General features: G+C 37.3%; 1 protein-coding gene across 1 annotated transcript; it reads right to left on the bottom strand.

Moving 5' to 3' along the window:
* Nucleotides 1–1,100: 1,100 nt before the first annotated feature.
* On the bottom strand, nucleotides 1,101–13,712 carry LOC115812566 (integrin alpha-M-like). Its single transcript, XM_030775049.1, has 27 exons — nucleotides 13,650–13,712; nucleotides 12,621–12,732; nucleotides 12,351–12,481; nucleotides 12,050–12,192; nucleotides 11,556–11,706; nucleotides 10,508–10,658; nucleotides 10,052–10,134; nucleotides 9,343–9,466; nucleotides 8,997–9,130; nucleotides 8,614–8,760; nucleotides 8,018–8,218; nucleotides 7,544–7,677; nucleotides 7,160–7,302; nucleotides 6,831–6,979; nucleotides 6,500–6,631; nucleotides 5,972–6,045; nucleotides 5,361–5,502; nucleotides 5,108–5,206; nucleotides 4,727–4,806; nucleotides 3,925–4,008; nucleotides 3,723–3,801; nucleotides 3,355–3,453; nucleotides 3,149–3,229; nucleotides 2,914–3,024; nucleotides 1,631–1,744; nucleotides 1,334–1,444; nucleotides 1,101–1,190 (listed from the first exon to the last, which is right to left on the bottom strand). Exons 1-27 carry the CDS (start codon nucleotides 13,698–13,700, stop codon nucleotides 1,101–1,103), a joined length of 3,150 nt encoding a protein of 1,049 aa, XP_030630909.1. The 5' UTR covers nucleotides 13,701–13,712.
* Nucleotides 13,713–14,253: the final 541 nt, after the last annotated feature.

Genomic DNA, 14,253 nt, shown 5'->3' with positions numbered 1-14,253 from the left:
TTCAAAAAGCTATGAAATTGTAATGGGGAATGAACTTTAACTTTGTCTCTGATATTGCATTGTAATTTATTTTTGGGAATTAAGTACTTGAGCCTCCTCATCCTTCATCAGATATCATGCAGCTCCAAGGCACCAGCACAGAGAACTAGCAACTTGTCAGGCCCTGTTCCCCTCGTTTCCCTGTTCCTCTCGTTTTCCTCCCCTATTGGTTGGTTTGATTAACTTCTGTTACTTCTGGGTTTCTTGGTTTTGTCCAGTTTTGATTAAATTGTGTTACTCCCTCATTTCTTGGTTTAGTCCTATCAGTCCACTCATTGTTCACACCTGTCTTCAGTTAGTTTTGCCTTGTTTAGTCAGGTATAAATACTCCTTCTTTTATGCTCGTTGTCTGGTATTATTTGGAGTTCACTCCACGTCACACTGATTTATCTGCCTGCCTTATGTTCTGAGATCTACACTCTGTCATTTTGAAACTTTTTGTTATGCCTGTTGCAAATAAAGAAAGCACTGACCTGCACATGTATCCAGCTTCTTTTACAAAACGTGTCACAGCTAAGATAAATGTAGGCATTTAGGTCATACAGCTAGTGGGAAACTACTGCAAAATCAATAGAAGTATGGCATCTAGAACCTGAATTTTAGAAATAGGCTTTACTGAGTCTGGAGATGTTGTTTGGAATTACTGTGGAGTTTAAAAGTATCAAATCCACCAAGTTATGACACAATGAAAACGCTGATTATGTTAAGAACCAAATGGTATTTATTATTTGTTTTTGACTAAGGAGGAAAATCTACATATTATGAGCAGGTTTGGGTGTCTTTATGCATGTTAAAACAGCCTTTGAAACAACTCAGCATATAAATACAAGCATATCATTAATAACCAAGTATTAACAAGCACACAGAGCACAGACATTCCAGAGGGCTCATTCAGGGCTCAGGAAACTGTTTTTGATTGAGCCCTAATGAGAGATTCCTTTTCTAAACGTATTGAGCTACTTGGAAAAACTATACTTCTTCGACAACATTCTTGTTGTCGAAGAAGTTTAAAATTTTAGAGCTGTATTTACAGATATGTTGCTGTGCAATGTTTTAGGATGTCACTCTGTAGGGGCAGAAGCCTCTCCCCCTGTGTCAGCTCCATCCTCTGCTTCCATCATCTCTTTGTACTGACTTTTGAAAAATCCAGCCTGAGAGAAAGAGAGCAAAGATGAAACAAACAAACTTTCTTACTACCTAAGTAACTAAGAGATATTTAGAGATCATTTAAAACACAAATTAATTCAACAAAATGTCAAGAATGACTAACAGTGTAAGAAACTACTGTCTTTACCTTATACAGACCAGCAGCCACAAGCAGCAATAAGAGGAGCCCCCCCACTGCTCCTCCAATTATCTCCTTAGTGAAGGTGGCCTCCTCATACACCTCCACCTGAGTTTCAATCTACAAAAAGGCAGGCACACACACACACACACACACACACAGACACGCACACGCACACACACGCACACACACACACACACACACACAGACGAACATAGACACACACACACACCAGTCTATATGTATTATTGACAGAAAAGGATTCAGTTTATGTTGTGAAAACCATGAGTTCCTTGTGTCTGTTACCTTGGAGACTGGTGGCTTGTTAAGTGATGATGAGGAAAAGAAAATGTATTTGTTTAGGTCATACTCCAGAGTTGCTGTGCTGACCAAATCAAAAGTAACTGTTCTGAGTCCAATCTGACAGGAAGAGAGAGAGAGAGAGAGAGAGAGAGAGAGAGAGAGAGAGAAAGAGAGGGGGGACAGAAACAAAGCAAGTTAGTGAAAGATAAAACATTCATTCATTCATTTATTCATTCTCTAAGCCGCTTTATCCCAATTAGGGTCGTGGGTGGTGCTGGAGCCTATCCCAGCACTCATTGGGGAAAAGGTGGGAAATACCCTTGACAGGTCACCAGTCCATCACAGGAACAAAAATAAATAATAAAAACAGAAAACAGTAAGGCTTGCAGGAGGTGTACTGGCCATTATCGTGAGTTTGAAATATGCTGGTTCAGTGTCATTAGTAATGCACAGAGGAGCAATGTATGAAATCAACACATTAATGTACATTCTATCTATCTATCTATCTATCTATCTATCTATCTATCTATGTGTCTGTCTATCTATCTATCTATCTATGTGTCTGTCTATGTGTCTATCTATCTATGTGTGTGTGTGTGTGTGTGTGTGTGTATATATGTATGAGAGAGAGAGAGCACTATCATGAAATCAAAATTATTGTTCTGTGTTCAGAGATATCACCATTGTCAAAACTACTGGAATTTGAATATTAGTTATGAACAAACGTTAGTAAGTTTCACACAGTTTTGTCACTGCCAATATGGTGGTCCTGGTTAGTTCTCCCTGGGTGATGCTTTTTGCTCACCTACTGCTACATATTTCCATAGAAAAATGGAGTTAGTAGTGCTGCTGGTGTTGTCTTTAACAGTTTTTTGACATGTGTCCACACTACTCTGTTTCATGCATAGCTACTCTAATCATTTGTTTAGCAGTCACAACAGTTATATATTCATTCAAGAAAACTAATAAACACAGACATTACACATTAAAGGATCTGTATATTAGAAAGCTTAAGGATGTCAAAAATTGCATATAATTCATTAGACAATTAATGATGATGCTTTTAGACAGGTTGAAGACACAGTTTCAGTACTTCTAGTTAGATTAACAGGCTGGTGACATGCTCTCAGTCTGGTTAGGAAGAAGATAATTACAGTAGGCTAACTGTAGCCAAAGACCTTTTACTGTTGTCCTGTTCACTTGCACAATGAAGGCCTTATTTATTCTGCGGTATACAAAAAGTAAAAACGATTTCTGATGTTGATGTTTTTAAGTTTTTTAGTTACCTGCTCGATCCATTCAGAGCTTATGTTCCCAGAGATATTGTAAACAGCATTGGAATTCCTGACCAGATGCAGATTACACTTGAACACCCTACACAGAGCCACAGAACAGTTCTACAAAAGGGCAAAAGAGAGAATATTATAGTAGTGAACTGATCACTTAATCCAAATATAAGTGATCATATTTCAGAACACAAAACAGACACAAAACGTGAGTTTTTTAAGCAAAGAAACTTACAACAGCAGGTATTTTTCTTAGCATTTCCACAAAATCGTTGTTTGTTGGTTTTTCCGTACTCGTTTGACTGCAACCTTTAATCTGTACACATCATGAAACATACAACAATCACATTTTTTGAAGTAGTGCAATCACAAACACCTTTTTTTTTTTTTAAATCTTTTTGGACTCTTTATGGGTTTGCTTCCTTTGACTGTCTATTATACCTCCATTTTTGACATATCCGTCCAGATGTTCTTTTCTCCAAGTTTTTCTGGTACTCGAATAATAACACTAAAGTTGACCTCTCTCAGGTAATTCTCCACCTAAGATAAGGGGAGAAGACAGGGGAAGTATTTTACATTGCTAATGGCAGAGGGTTTTATAAACACATTGTGCTAGTTATTTTGTAGTTAATCTGTATGAGCATAAACAACATATGTTTCACCAATGTAAAAATCATCTGTGAAGAAAAAGCTGACCTGGTTTTATATGCATTATACCAAAATTTAATCCAAATCACAAAATGCATATCACTCAAATCAAGAATATTAATTAATTTTGAGGTCCATGTGAGGTTCATCAAAGACAGTACCTCAAAGCCCTGCAGCACTGGTTTCTCTAGATTGCTCTTCCCAGATGTGAAGTTGATGTAGCCTGTGGAATCCTCTGATCTTTCAAGTTAAAACAGGGCATGTTATTTCCTTAAGCATGTTGTGGTTTAAAACTACAAAGTTTTCTTCCTTTGTGCCAAAGATACAATTCATTTGTAATTTGGAAAAACTGGATGCACTGACCTTCTTACCACAATATTGATGCCATATTTAACTCCAATCTCTTTTGTTTTGGACCAGTCATTACCGGTGTGCTTCTCATTATTGCTGTGAACAACAATACATTTTTAACCATGTTAATCATATAGCACAGCTTATTATGACAGTCATACTGCAATCTATCCAGTCTTTAATTGCAGTCTGTTAATATTTCACTAGTTTGTAGCTGGAAGATGATACAATTGGTTGGTGGTAGTGTTGTGGATACTTGGTGAACAGGCTTCAGGTCTGCCTGAATCCTGTCCCCAGCCCTAGATTAGGGGACAGGGACCTGCAGATGAGAGGTATTTCAGAGGAAGAGGGATTCTGAAAGCGAAGGGAACAGGCTGGGGGTAGGTGTGCTTAAATATAGTGGTTTACTCAGTGATGGGAAAGTGAGAAGTCGTCTTCCAATTAGCTCTCCTGAACTTTTGTTCAGAACGTCATATATTTCTTGAATGATATTTCCTATGAATGGCAGGAGCGTATTGCTATTTAAGTGCATTTACATGATGGTATGTGATGGCCTTCTTAGTACTATATAATGGTTGTGCAATATGTAATTACTACCACAAAAGTATTCATAACGTAATCAGCAAGACATTACATTTAAATGTAAGACATAACATTTATCATAACAGGTTATAACAAAAGGTCATTTGTCATGTTTAAATTGCCATAATGCATTGTGTCGTCTTCATAAAAAACAGCATCTGTTATTATGCTCTAGTCATAAGGCACTAAAGAACACTAATTGCCACTGATCATGGTAAATTCCTGTTCATACCTGGCAGCATCTGCCTTGAAGACCACATTTTGATTAAATTCACCATTCATATCGATACCATATGTAATTTCAAAGACAGCCTTTAACAGAAAAGAGGGCATGTAAATGAAAGCACAATCCAGCTGCAACAACAACAACAACAACAACAGCAACAACAACAACAAAAAGACATATAATAACATACAGTGCAGCGCACATACGAAAAAGGTGTATGCAGTTTGCAGACTTAAAATAGCAGCATAAAGAGCAAACTAATAATAACAACCTTTGGATATTATTTAATATTATTTGTGATTGCTTCCAACAAGCATGACGATGTAGAATATGAATGTATTTATGGAAGTGTACATGAGAAGAAGATTGTGAATGTGTAGAGCAGACCTTTGCATTGGTTCGGAAGATGGGCTTGCTAATGTAACATGTGGTCTTCCCTGGCTTCATTACATCTTCACTATCAACAGAACTGCACTCCACTCGGCTCTGCTTAAACAGAGAGGCTCTCAGTGCCACAAGCACACAAACTCTCTCTCTCTCTCACACACCCACACACACCCACACACACACACACACACACACAGAGCTGAACTTGACTAACATTAAACTCCTTTAAAGTCCTCTGTGCTCATCCTCTTACCTGGTGAGTAGTGAACTTCCTGTAAGAGAAGCCTGGGGGGTATGTAAGGATGACATGACTGTTGTAAGAGTTTTCCCCCAAATTCTCTACAGAGACTGTCAAATTCAGCTCTTGTGCTATGCCCACTTCAATGTTTGAGGACCTGTTAGGGACAGTCAAAAGAGTGGCACAAGTTAAACCATTTCCAAGGGCTGAAAAATACACCAGTTGGCATTACTGCTGCTGTCATCATTCTGGACAAGAAATGCAATATCATGTAACTCTATGTTAAAAGTTGTTATAAACCATCTTAAAGGGATATGCCATAACTGTGGCAATAGAACTGTTCCCTATCTACTCTGCTCCAGTTTACCAAATATGGCTATAGGCTGCATCTCAACCATCAATTGTTTGTGCTAAGTACCATGTCTTGTGTTCTGAGACATGTTAAAACTCTTTGTTGATTCCTTGCCTGAAATGTGTTCTCTTCACCTCAAACAGGGTACAGAGTCACAGTACGTCCCATTTGCGATTCAGTTTGAATATTCATCTTTCAGTAAAATGAACTTTGTAAGATTATTAAGTGAATTGTAAAAACAACAGGAATTTTCACATTTTCTTATTGTCCCTACCCAGAGAAATTGAAGTCCATTTTGAGGTCGTCGATGCAGGTCTTATCAGGTCCACAGTTTATCTCAAAATTTAACTGTGGAATGAGATGAAATACATAACCATCACATGGAAAACTATGAGTGTTTTGCTATATTAACTTTAAAAGGGTAAACAGTGAGCAACAGTGTTCGACTCCTTCAATGCTTCTATCCAAGGTATAAATATGAACTAAGTTTTTGTTTCAAATTGAGAGGTGAATCTGTCATGAAATACCATACCATGATTGTACCTTTATAATAAAAATGAAATATATCTAGACCATAAAACCAATTCAAGATACTTGATCTTAATCTTAATCCCTCATCAACTGGAGTCATCACACTGAGTTTGAGAAATCTGGTGTAGTTACTCTAAAGGTGGAATGGAAACATTTTCTATATCAGCTGAGACCCATAGAAAGCCAGCAGCGTGGTTTCAACATGAAGTCAATGTGAGAGAAGACATGTACAATGTGGACAACGACATGTAAGATATAGGCACGGCCTTACATCTTCAGATACGCTTGTTTTTGTGTCAGGGAGAAGGACAGGTCGCAGGCCCTGCATGGCAGCACTCTGTTGGCCCTCAAAGCTGAATGTTAGTTCATTAGACATTGGATTTACAACATCCTCTGGGCAAGGCTGTGAGGGGAAGCAAAGACACACACACACACACATACACACAGTTCAGAACATCCAGCTGTAAGGTCATGTGACCCATCTATCATATGACCTGACTCTTAATAACAATAACTCTTGAAATATGTTCATGAGTTTGATTTTTAATTTTAAAAATTGCCTTTAAATGAGCAAAAAGCTTCAAAAGGAACAGTGGACTTACCTCTACAAAAAAATTATGTGTCTGGCAACGATCCGATTCACCCACCACCATCATGTCATTTTTAACACGATTTTTAGGAGAAAAATAAGCACGGAAGTTTTGTCGTTTGGCATCTAGTTTCAAGGTGTAGTTCATCCTTCCAGATAAATCTGAAAAAAAAGTTGTCTCTATCCTAAAAATGACTGGTGTTAGTGTGACATTTATTTAAAATATAGAAACATTTGGGTAGACATCCATTACTTATTTAATGAGTGTGGTTTTGAAGTGACTTCTTTGGCATTAATATTATGATACCTCTCACAGAGAACAGATTGTTTTAGGACAAAAACCTTTCGATCTAACGTTGTTTCCTCTAATGGTGAAGCAAACTTGCAGAGTAATCCTCTGTTCCTTAGTGCAGTCTGTGTCTTTAGTGGACACTAAAGATGGACTGTAGGACATTTTTGTTGTCAGAGACACAACAGGTCTGCTCCTGCATAATACACACATAACACAGAGACATCAGACTAATACCCTTTGTGCATGTACATCAGTCTGTGCTTCAGTCTGTGCTTCAGTCTGCACATCCATCCGTGTGTCCATCTGTGCTTGTTCACTCAAGACTGAGTGTCCTCTCAATGGCATTTCACGTTCTCCTCATTGCTCTTTGCTTGGTCAAAAGGGCAGGCCTTATTGTGAGTGAATGTGGTTCAGCGTTTGTGGATAAAGCAAACCTGAGAAGAAGAACTGTTCCTTTGGCTCCAACAGCAATGTCTGGCAAACCATCGTTGCTCTGGTCCCGAGAAGACTGACTCAAAGAAAGCCCGAAGAACTGCAAACCTGGCTTCACAGATGAGCCCAATATTCTCTGTTAAAAGACCAGCACAGAAAAGAGTGAGGGAGAGGTTTTTTCTTTTTTAAAACGAACCAGTCAAACAGACAAAATGCCAATCTGACCTACCAGCTAACATAAATTTGAAATAAGATTCCCAAGCAACCAAAACAAAATGAAAAGGAGAGAAAGGAAAGGGGAGATAGGGGAAGAAAGAGAGATTTGAAAGGAGAACATGAGGTTGATGGAGTAGAGGAGGCTTATGTCATAACTCTTAAATACATGAAAACATGTTGAATAAAACCATGCCTCTTATTCTCTCTGTGTGTATCTCTGTCTCTCACACACACACACTCTCACACACACACACACACACCTGTGAATAGGTAGGGTTTATTCCACCTCTTTGTCCGTTGAATATGTAGACGCTGCCAAGTCCATTATTTTCTAAAGGTGCCCCCACTGCCACATCACTTTGCCCATCACCATTCAGGTCTGCTAGGCTAGCCAGTGAAGAACCAAACCTCCCTCTTTCTCCAGAAATGCCCATTAGAATCACTTTAAACTTTGTTGAGAACTGTAAAGGGAAGTTATGAGATTAGAAGCTAAAGAAGATGTTTAGAGAAGATGTTAAGGAAAAGTATATGCTATTTTGCAAGTAAATTTTCTAACTGTCAGTGAGTAACACACAAAACGTGGATGTACTTAAGTCCCAAAAGCAACACTTTTTGGTCTTACAAAAAAGACAAAAGCATCACTATTGAACTGTCACTGCTAAACATACACTAAGAAATCATTTATGAATCATTAAAATCAATCATTTTTCAGACAGACTTACCATACTAATAGCCATTAACATTCTGATGTCATGTCAACTGATGTCATATTTAAGCATATTAAATAACAAAGAGAGAATGGAGTGATTTTGATTTTATATAACAGATATGATTTTCACTGGCTGTTACTAATTACCTGGCCTGAATAGGTGTATGCAAAGACTTTGCCCTCCTGGTCATTCTCTTTGTACATTGGAGAGGAAATCAGTATCAAGTCTGTGTCTGAGTCAGAGTTGAGGTCCACAACACAAACTTCAGCTCCATAATAGGAACCAATCTGGGGCTAAGGAGAGGGAGAGAGAGAGAGAGAGAGCGAGCGAGTGGTAAATATCTTTCAGAAGCACAATTACAAATTCTAGTACTGATGAATTGTAGTGTTGACTTTATGATTTACTATGTTGTGAATTAACAATTTCCCTTTCACACTCATAGAATTAACCACAATCTCAGCTTATGGAGCTATAAAAATACCTAATGACCAGCCCTAATTGCTTAGTTTGACTGTATTGAAAATACAACCTCTTGAGGATTCAGCTCTTGCTGCTGTCTGCCGTCAAGGCTGGAAATTAGCACTCGTCCCTTATGGTTGTATCTTGGAGCCCCCAGAATCAGAAAATTCCTACCACGAGTTTTTGCCACAGCCATGGAATAACCTTGGTACCAAAAAAGCGTTAGAAAATTATAGGGTGTTCATGGTGTTGTGAGTTTTATTAGTCTGGAATTTATCAGTATGAAACGTTATATTTATGTTAAAAATACATGTAACTTGGAGAATTCACTACGAAAAAATCAATCTCCTCTTTTCCAGTAGGAACTGCATAAAGACTATTTCTCTGTTACATTCAGTGTTTAAGGAAAACCTTACCCAAATAACTATCAGGCTCCATGTTAGAGCCCTTTTGAAATAATTTGGCTTCTCCTGTAGATGTGTATTCCTGGTATCCCCCTTTCCATCCTAAAGCACCTACTGTACCAAGTACAATATTTTCCTGGATACAGGAAGAATAACAAAGATATGTTTTAATGACATATAACTGAGATCACAAACAGGTTTTCTAAAGGGATATACAAATATGCATTTTTCAACAGAATAGCGTTTAGGTTCAGAGAGTCTGGATATTGACTTCGGTATTCTTAAACGCTCCATTCTGCGTAAACAAGCTTTGGTCTCAAATATTTGTCCCAATGCATCCATACAAACATTAAATACCAGATTACAAAATTCACAAATTTATGTTTGGAATAAATATTTTGATTAATGTAACACAAATGGTAGTTGACATACAAGCAATACATGTAGGAATAAATCATGTTTTAAAAACATTATAATGCATTTTTAAGTTCTAGAAACGTATCATTTTTATATCTGCATATGCGTTGCCATGGGCAATTACCGAGATTTGACACACATAAAACCCATAGCTGAGGACTGATTTCTGCTGTATATTTTGGGAAGACCATTACAAATTACATATCCTCTCACAAAATGTTTCCTCTAAGAGTCCCTATTTAAAGGTATATATAGCTTTTCAGAGAGGGTGCCCAAAGGCTGCTAAATTATGAGACTGAGTTACCCCTTGAGATGTAGAAATGAACGCAGAACTGAATCCATCCTGTGCTAATTCCATATTAGTGGCATCACCTGAAGTCTGGGTCCCTGCAGTGAAAAAGACAAACACACACACACACACACACACACACACACACACACACACACACACACACACAAAACAAGTACAGTTGTAAGACAGTAAGACATTGAATCTAGGAATCTGACTGATGCACTAACTGTAAGTCGCTTTGGCTAAAAGCGTCTGCTAAATGCTAAATTGTACATTGTAAATCAAATCTACATTTTCTGTGACTGCTTTTCCGTAATATAAGACACCACGTAGATAGTATGACACAGTGATAATCATATTGACAATTAAAGTTACAGTGACAACAGCAGTGACCAGGTTATGTTGATGGCACAGCAGAAACTGAAAGATTACAAAGCAGAAATGAGAAATGTACTGTACTTAACATACCTTCGATGGCAATGATGTTTTCTTGGAGAGTTTTGCGAATTTGCTCCAATGCCCCAAAGTTATTCACCTTAAACACGAAGTCGCTGGGTGGTGCAGATGCAATAGTTTCCAGCTCCATTTTTGCTTCAACACTTCTAAAAGCACCACCAACCTAGAGAGGTTATATATTTTAGTGTATTGTTAAGTTCATTTAATTATAAAGATTTTATGACAGTTCACTCTATCGTCTATCTCAAACAGCGCCATAAAGATTCTTTGTATTTGTAGTACCTTCTAACCACAAATCTTTTTGCCCTTGCTCACAATGGTCTCATGACTTTCACTCAGAGAAATGCAGTCATTTTCAATATATCTGAAGTGGACCATATTTTGCACACAGTCCCATTCAAAATAATTAATATTATTGATATAGGTCTACGAAAAGAGTGTTTCAAATAGCATAGTTTTGTGCTATATTTCAGCTAAAACGAAATGGTCATGGTACAAGATGTAATGGAATGGAATTATACACTATCATGTAAATACTTTCTCTGGAAAAGAGCAATCCAAAACTGTCAAAATAACAGGCCAAATTAGACACATGAAATAAATGTTACATAATACAACACCAAAGGAGATGCATGAGATAAATGTTACTTAATCCATTGTGCACGTGTCCAAACACATCTCCCTGTACACACACACACACACACACACACACACACACACACACACACGCACACATGGATCTTTACTTCCTTATCACTGTTGATTTCAATCAATAATAAAAATGCATTTCTCTCCATCCGGTCCTTGCATTTACATATCTGTACATCAGAATTCTGACAAAGGGAAGAGCAAATGTCACTCTTGCCATAGTCCAAAGAACTGAATGCTTTGAATATGATACCTGCACTCAGTATTAAAAAAATGGAGCACGTGTATGCTTTTCTTACAAAAGAAATATGTTGCTGATCAAAACTGTATGATAAAAACAGATTTGGAAGATTTTTCTGCTGATTTTCCTCACACACCATGTGAGCATTGTAAGTATGAAGTAATATCCCACCCCAATAGCATATCGTCTTATATTTTTCCTCTCCGCATTTGCAGCTGCACCTGAAAGTTGCTGTTTATCATTTGATTGTCCATCCGTGATGACAAGCAAGACTCTATTGGCCTTTGGTCGTGCCCCAGTTGCTGGATTGAACACATCATTCCTATTTAAAAAATAAATCATTTTATTAAAGTTGCAAGACATAAACAATGCCAGCAAGAATTGTTCTGTCTCTCATGAAATGAAATTTGTTAGAAAGCACCTCTACTCCATTCGTTAGCAGTATAAAGCCTAAAGTGCTGTTTGAGATACACAATAATATGGATTCTTTTTTTAAAAAAAATCAAATTCATTTTATGCAGACTGCAGTTCTTTCTTGGAATGCCATAAGACTGTTTTAAATGTGTAGCTGGGTTAAATATTGGATCTGTTACTGTCAACATTGAAGGAATGTTGTTGTGCACTCATGTAAATCACACATACAGAAAAAAGATTTTTATCCTTACACAACTTCATTAATAGCTGCTGCAGTGTATGTCCCTCCTCTTTGCTGATTTATAGAATCCACCTGCGATTCCCACCGATTTCTTTGGAAATCTCTAAAGTGTATGTGAATTTCACAGGACCATGAATATTGCGCAACTGCAAACTGAAAAGGAAGAGGAGAATGAGTTTAAATCTTTGTGTGTATGTTGTAGATGAAAGGAATAAAGCATAATGCTGTAACTAAAATAGCTAGCATTTACTTATTATTTCATTAAATTTAGACATTTAAATAAAACGCATTTACTTTCTAAAATTGCACACCTGAGTATCTCGACCGATTAAGTCTCTTATCAGAGTTTTCACAAAGTTCTTCATGATAATGAAATCTCTGCCAAGAACACTTCCTGAGCCATCCAAAAGAAAAGCAATATCTGTCTGCCGTATTGTACATTCTGTTTGGGACCAGGGAGGAAAATGTGCATAAATGAAAGGAGGAGAGAGAAACATATGGATTATGTCAATCAGAAAGAAAGAAATTATTCAGAAAAATAAGCAGCTTTGTAGCTATTGCCCTGTCTGTTGGAAGAGCACCTCTCAGGGCCTTTGGGACAGGTCCATTCACTTTGTTTTCATTGATCTTGAAGCACATCCCACCGTAGGTAGTGATATATTCACAACTTTTGGGAATGGTTGGACCACAAACCTGAGAAAGAACAGAAGACAAAATAAGACAGCATCCAGGAACATTAAACTCGATTCCTGTTGATCTCTTGAGTGAATTTGGAATGAGACACAGCAAATTTGTAAGATTTGTCTCCCAGTATGAAATTTCAATGCGTTGCACAAAGCCACTCTAGATTCTACAGTGTTACAGCTGCTTTTGGGAAAGTATTGTTATCCAAGGCATTTACTCAAGTGAGAAGTTTAATTAGTTGTTTGCTGTAGAAGTGTTTTTTAAATCCACGTTCATGTGCATTCATCATACAGATTCTCTTGATCTACAGAGCTGGGGATATGAATCCCATTCTAATAGATGAAGCTCTGATCTTGTTCATGGTAAAGTAGTAGCCCAGGGAGTTTAGAAAATGTTTTTTTGGATCTTTTCTGCATAGACCTTGCCTTTTCCACTCAAGACTGAATTGTGAGGGTGCTTAGAACAACATGGCCACCAGGTGGCCTCTGTGATACTTATTTATTTTACATTAAACAGTGAAAAGTGAGATAACGCACTCATGCTAATGCTAGTCATTAGTCTACTTTTTTAAAAATAATTTTTATATAAACACCAAATCATTTTCCAAGTCATATGCATTCATGTATATTATTTCATTTTGGCTTTGCATACTCACAGCACAATTTAACACAACACCTTGATATATTGTGCTTTTTGCTGCCAGTGTTGTATTAAACTTTTAATCAGAGAAGTTTTCATTATCTAGTATATGGTGGTAGACCTTGATATTGTGGGTGCAGTTGAGAGCAGTATTTAAATTTAAACACTTAAATTTGCATCACTGGAACATGTATATTAGTAATCTAGACATTTAAAGCTGTAGGAAAGTGGAATGTATATATCTGATTAATTACAAAAACCATCACAATGATCCAACTGTAACTTACCAGCGTTGTTGAAAATGTCTCATCAATAGTCATGGAAAGCCCCAGGGACATGTTAACTGCTTCTCCAGGTGCTGTTTTAACAGAATAGCTTACTACTTCCCTGTGTTTACATTGAACTTACCCAACAGTGGCAAAATAATATTTTACATATTAAAACATCAAATCCTGGACATTCAAGAATGTGGTTATGGTGATGAAAAACTTGAAAAGGCGAAAACAAAGGATTCATTAAATATGTACCTCGTACATTCAGTTCAGAGCATCTTTCTGTTCCGAGGTCACAGTTGTAAATCTGTCCCCTTTTATCATTACTTAGTTGGATCAAAGGATCACTTATGAGCAGACTGAGGAGACAAAGGAAAAAAGTAGGATCTACACACTTAATCTTTGTTGTAATGCTTCTGCAAAGCACCTTCCACTGGAAGCAACAGTTTCATGAATTACTAAAATTAGTAACACTTTCGTGCTGGAGAGAACCATGTTATGCTTTTTAAAATGATTTTGTCAGGTCTTGTCTTGTGCATACTTGTATATATAGGTGTGAAATAGCTCGCAAAGTCTGTAAAACATTTGCCTAACACATCTGATTGTACTTGCCACTACT

Source organism: Chanos chanos, chromosome 5 (assembly GCF_902362185.1).
Source record: "Chanos chanos chromosome 5, fChaCha1.1, whole genome shotgun sequence".
Lineage (NCBI taxonomy): Eukaryota > Metazoa > Chordata > Actinopteri > Gonorynchiformes > Chanidae > Chanos > Chanos chanos.
This window is presented reverse-complemented; position numbering and strand designations above follow the sequence as displayed.

What these genes read in the sequence shown, in the direction of transcription:
- LOC115812566 (XM_030775049.1), bottom strand. Translation starts at nt 13,700, where the DNA reads ATGTCCCTGGGGCTTTCCATGACTATTGATGAGACATTTTCAACAACG. An exon ending in AAGAGCTGAATCCTCAAGAG is followed by an intron (nt 8,761 to 8,996) that starts GTTGTATTTTCA and finishes CCCTCTCCTTAG; the next exon opens with CCCCAGATTGGTTCCTATTA. An exon ending in TCTTCCGAACCAATGCAAAG is followed by an intron (nt 4,807 to 5,107) that starts GTCTGCTCTACA and finishes TTTCTGTTAAAG; the next exon opens with GCTGTCTTTGAAATTACATA.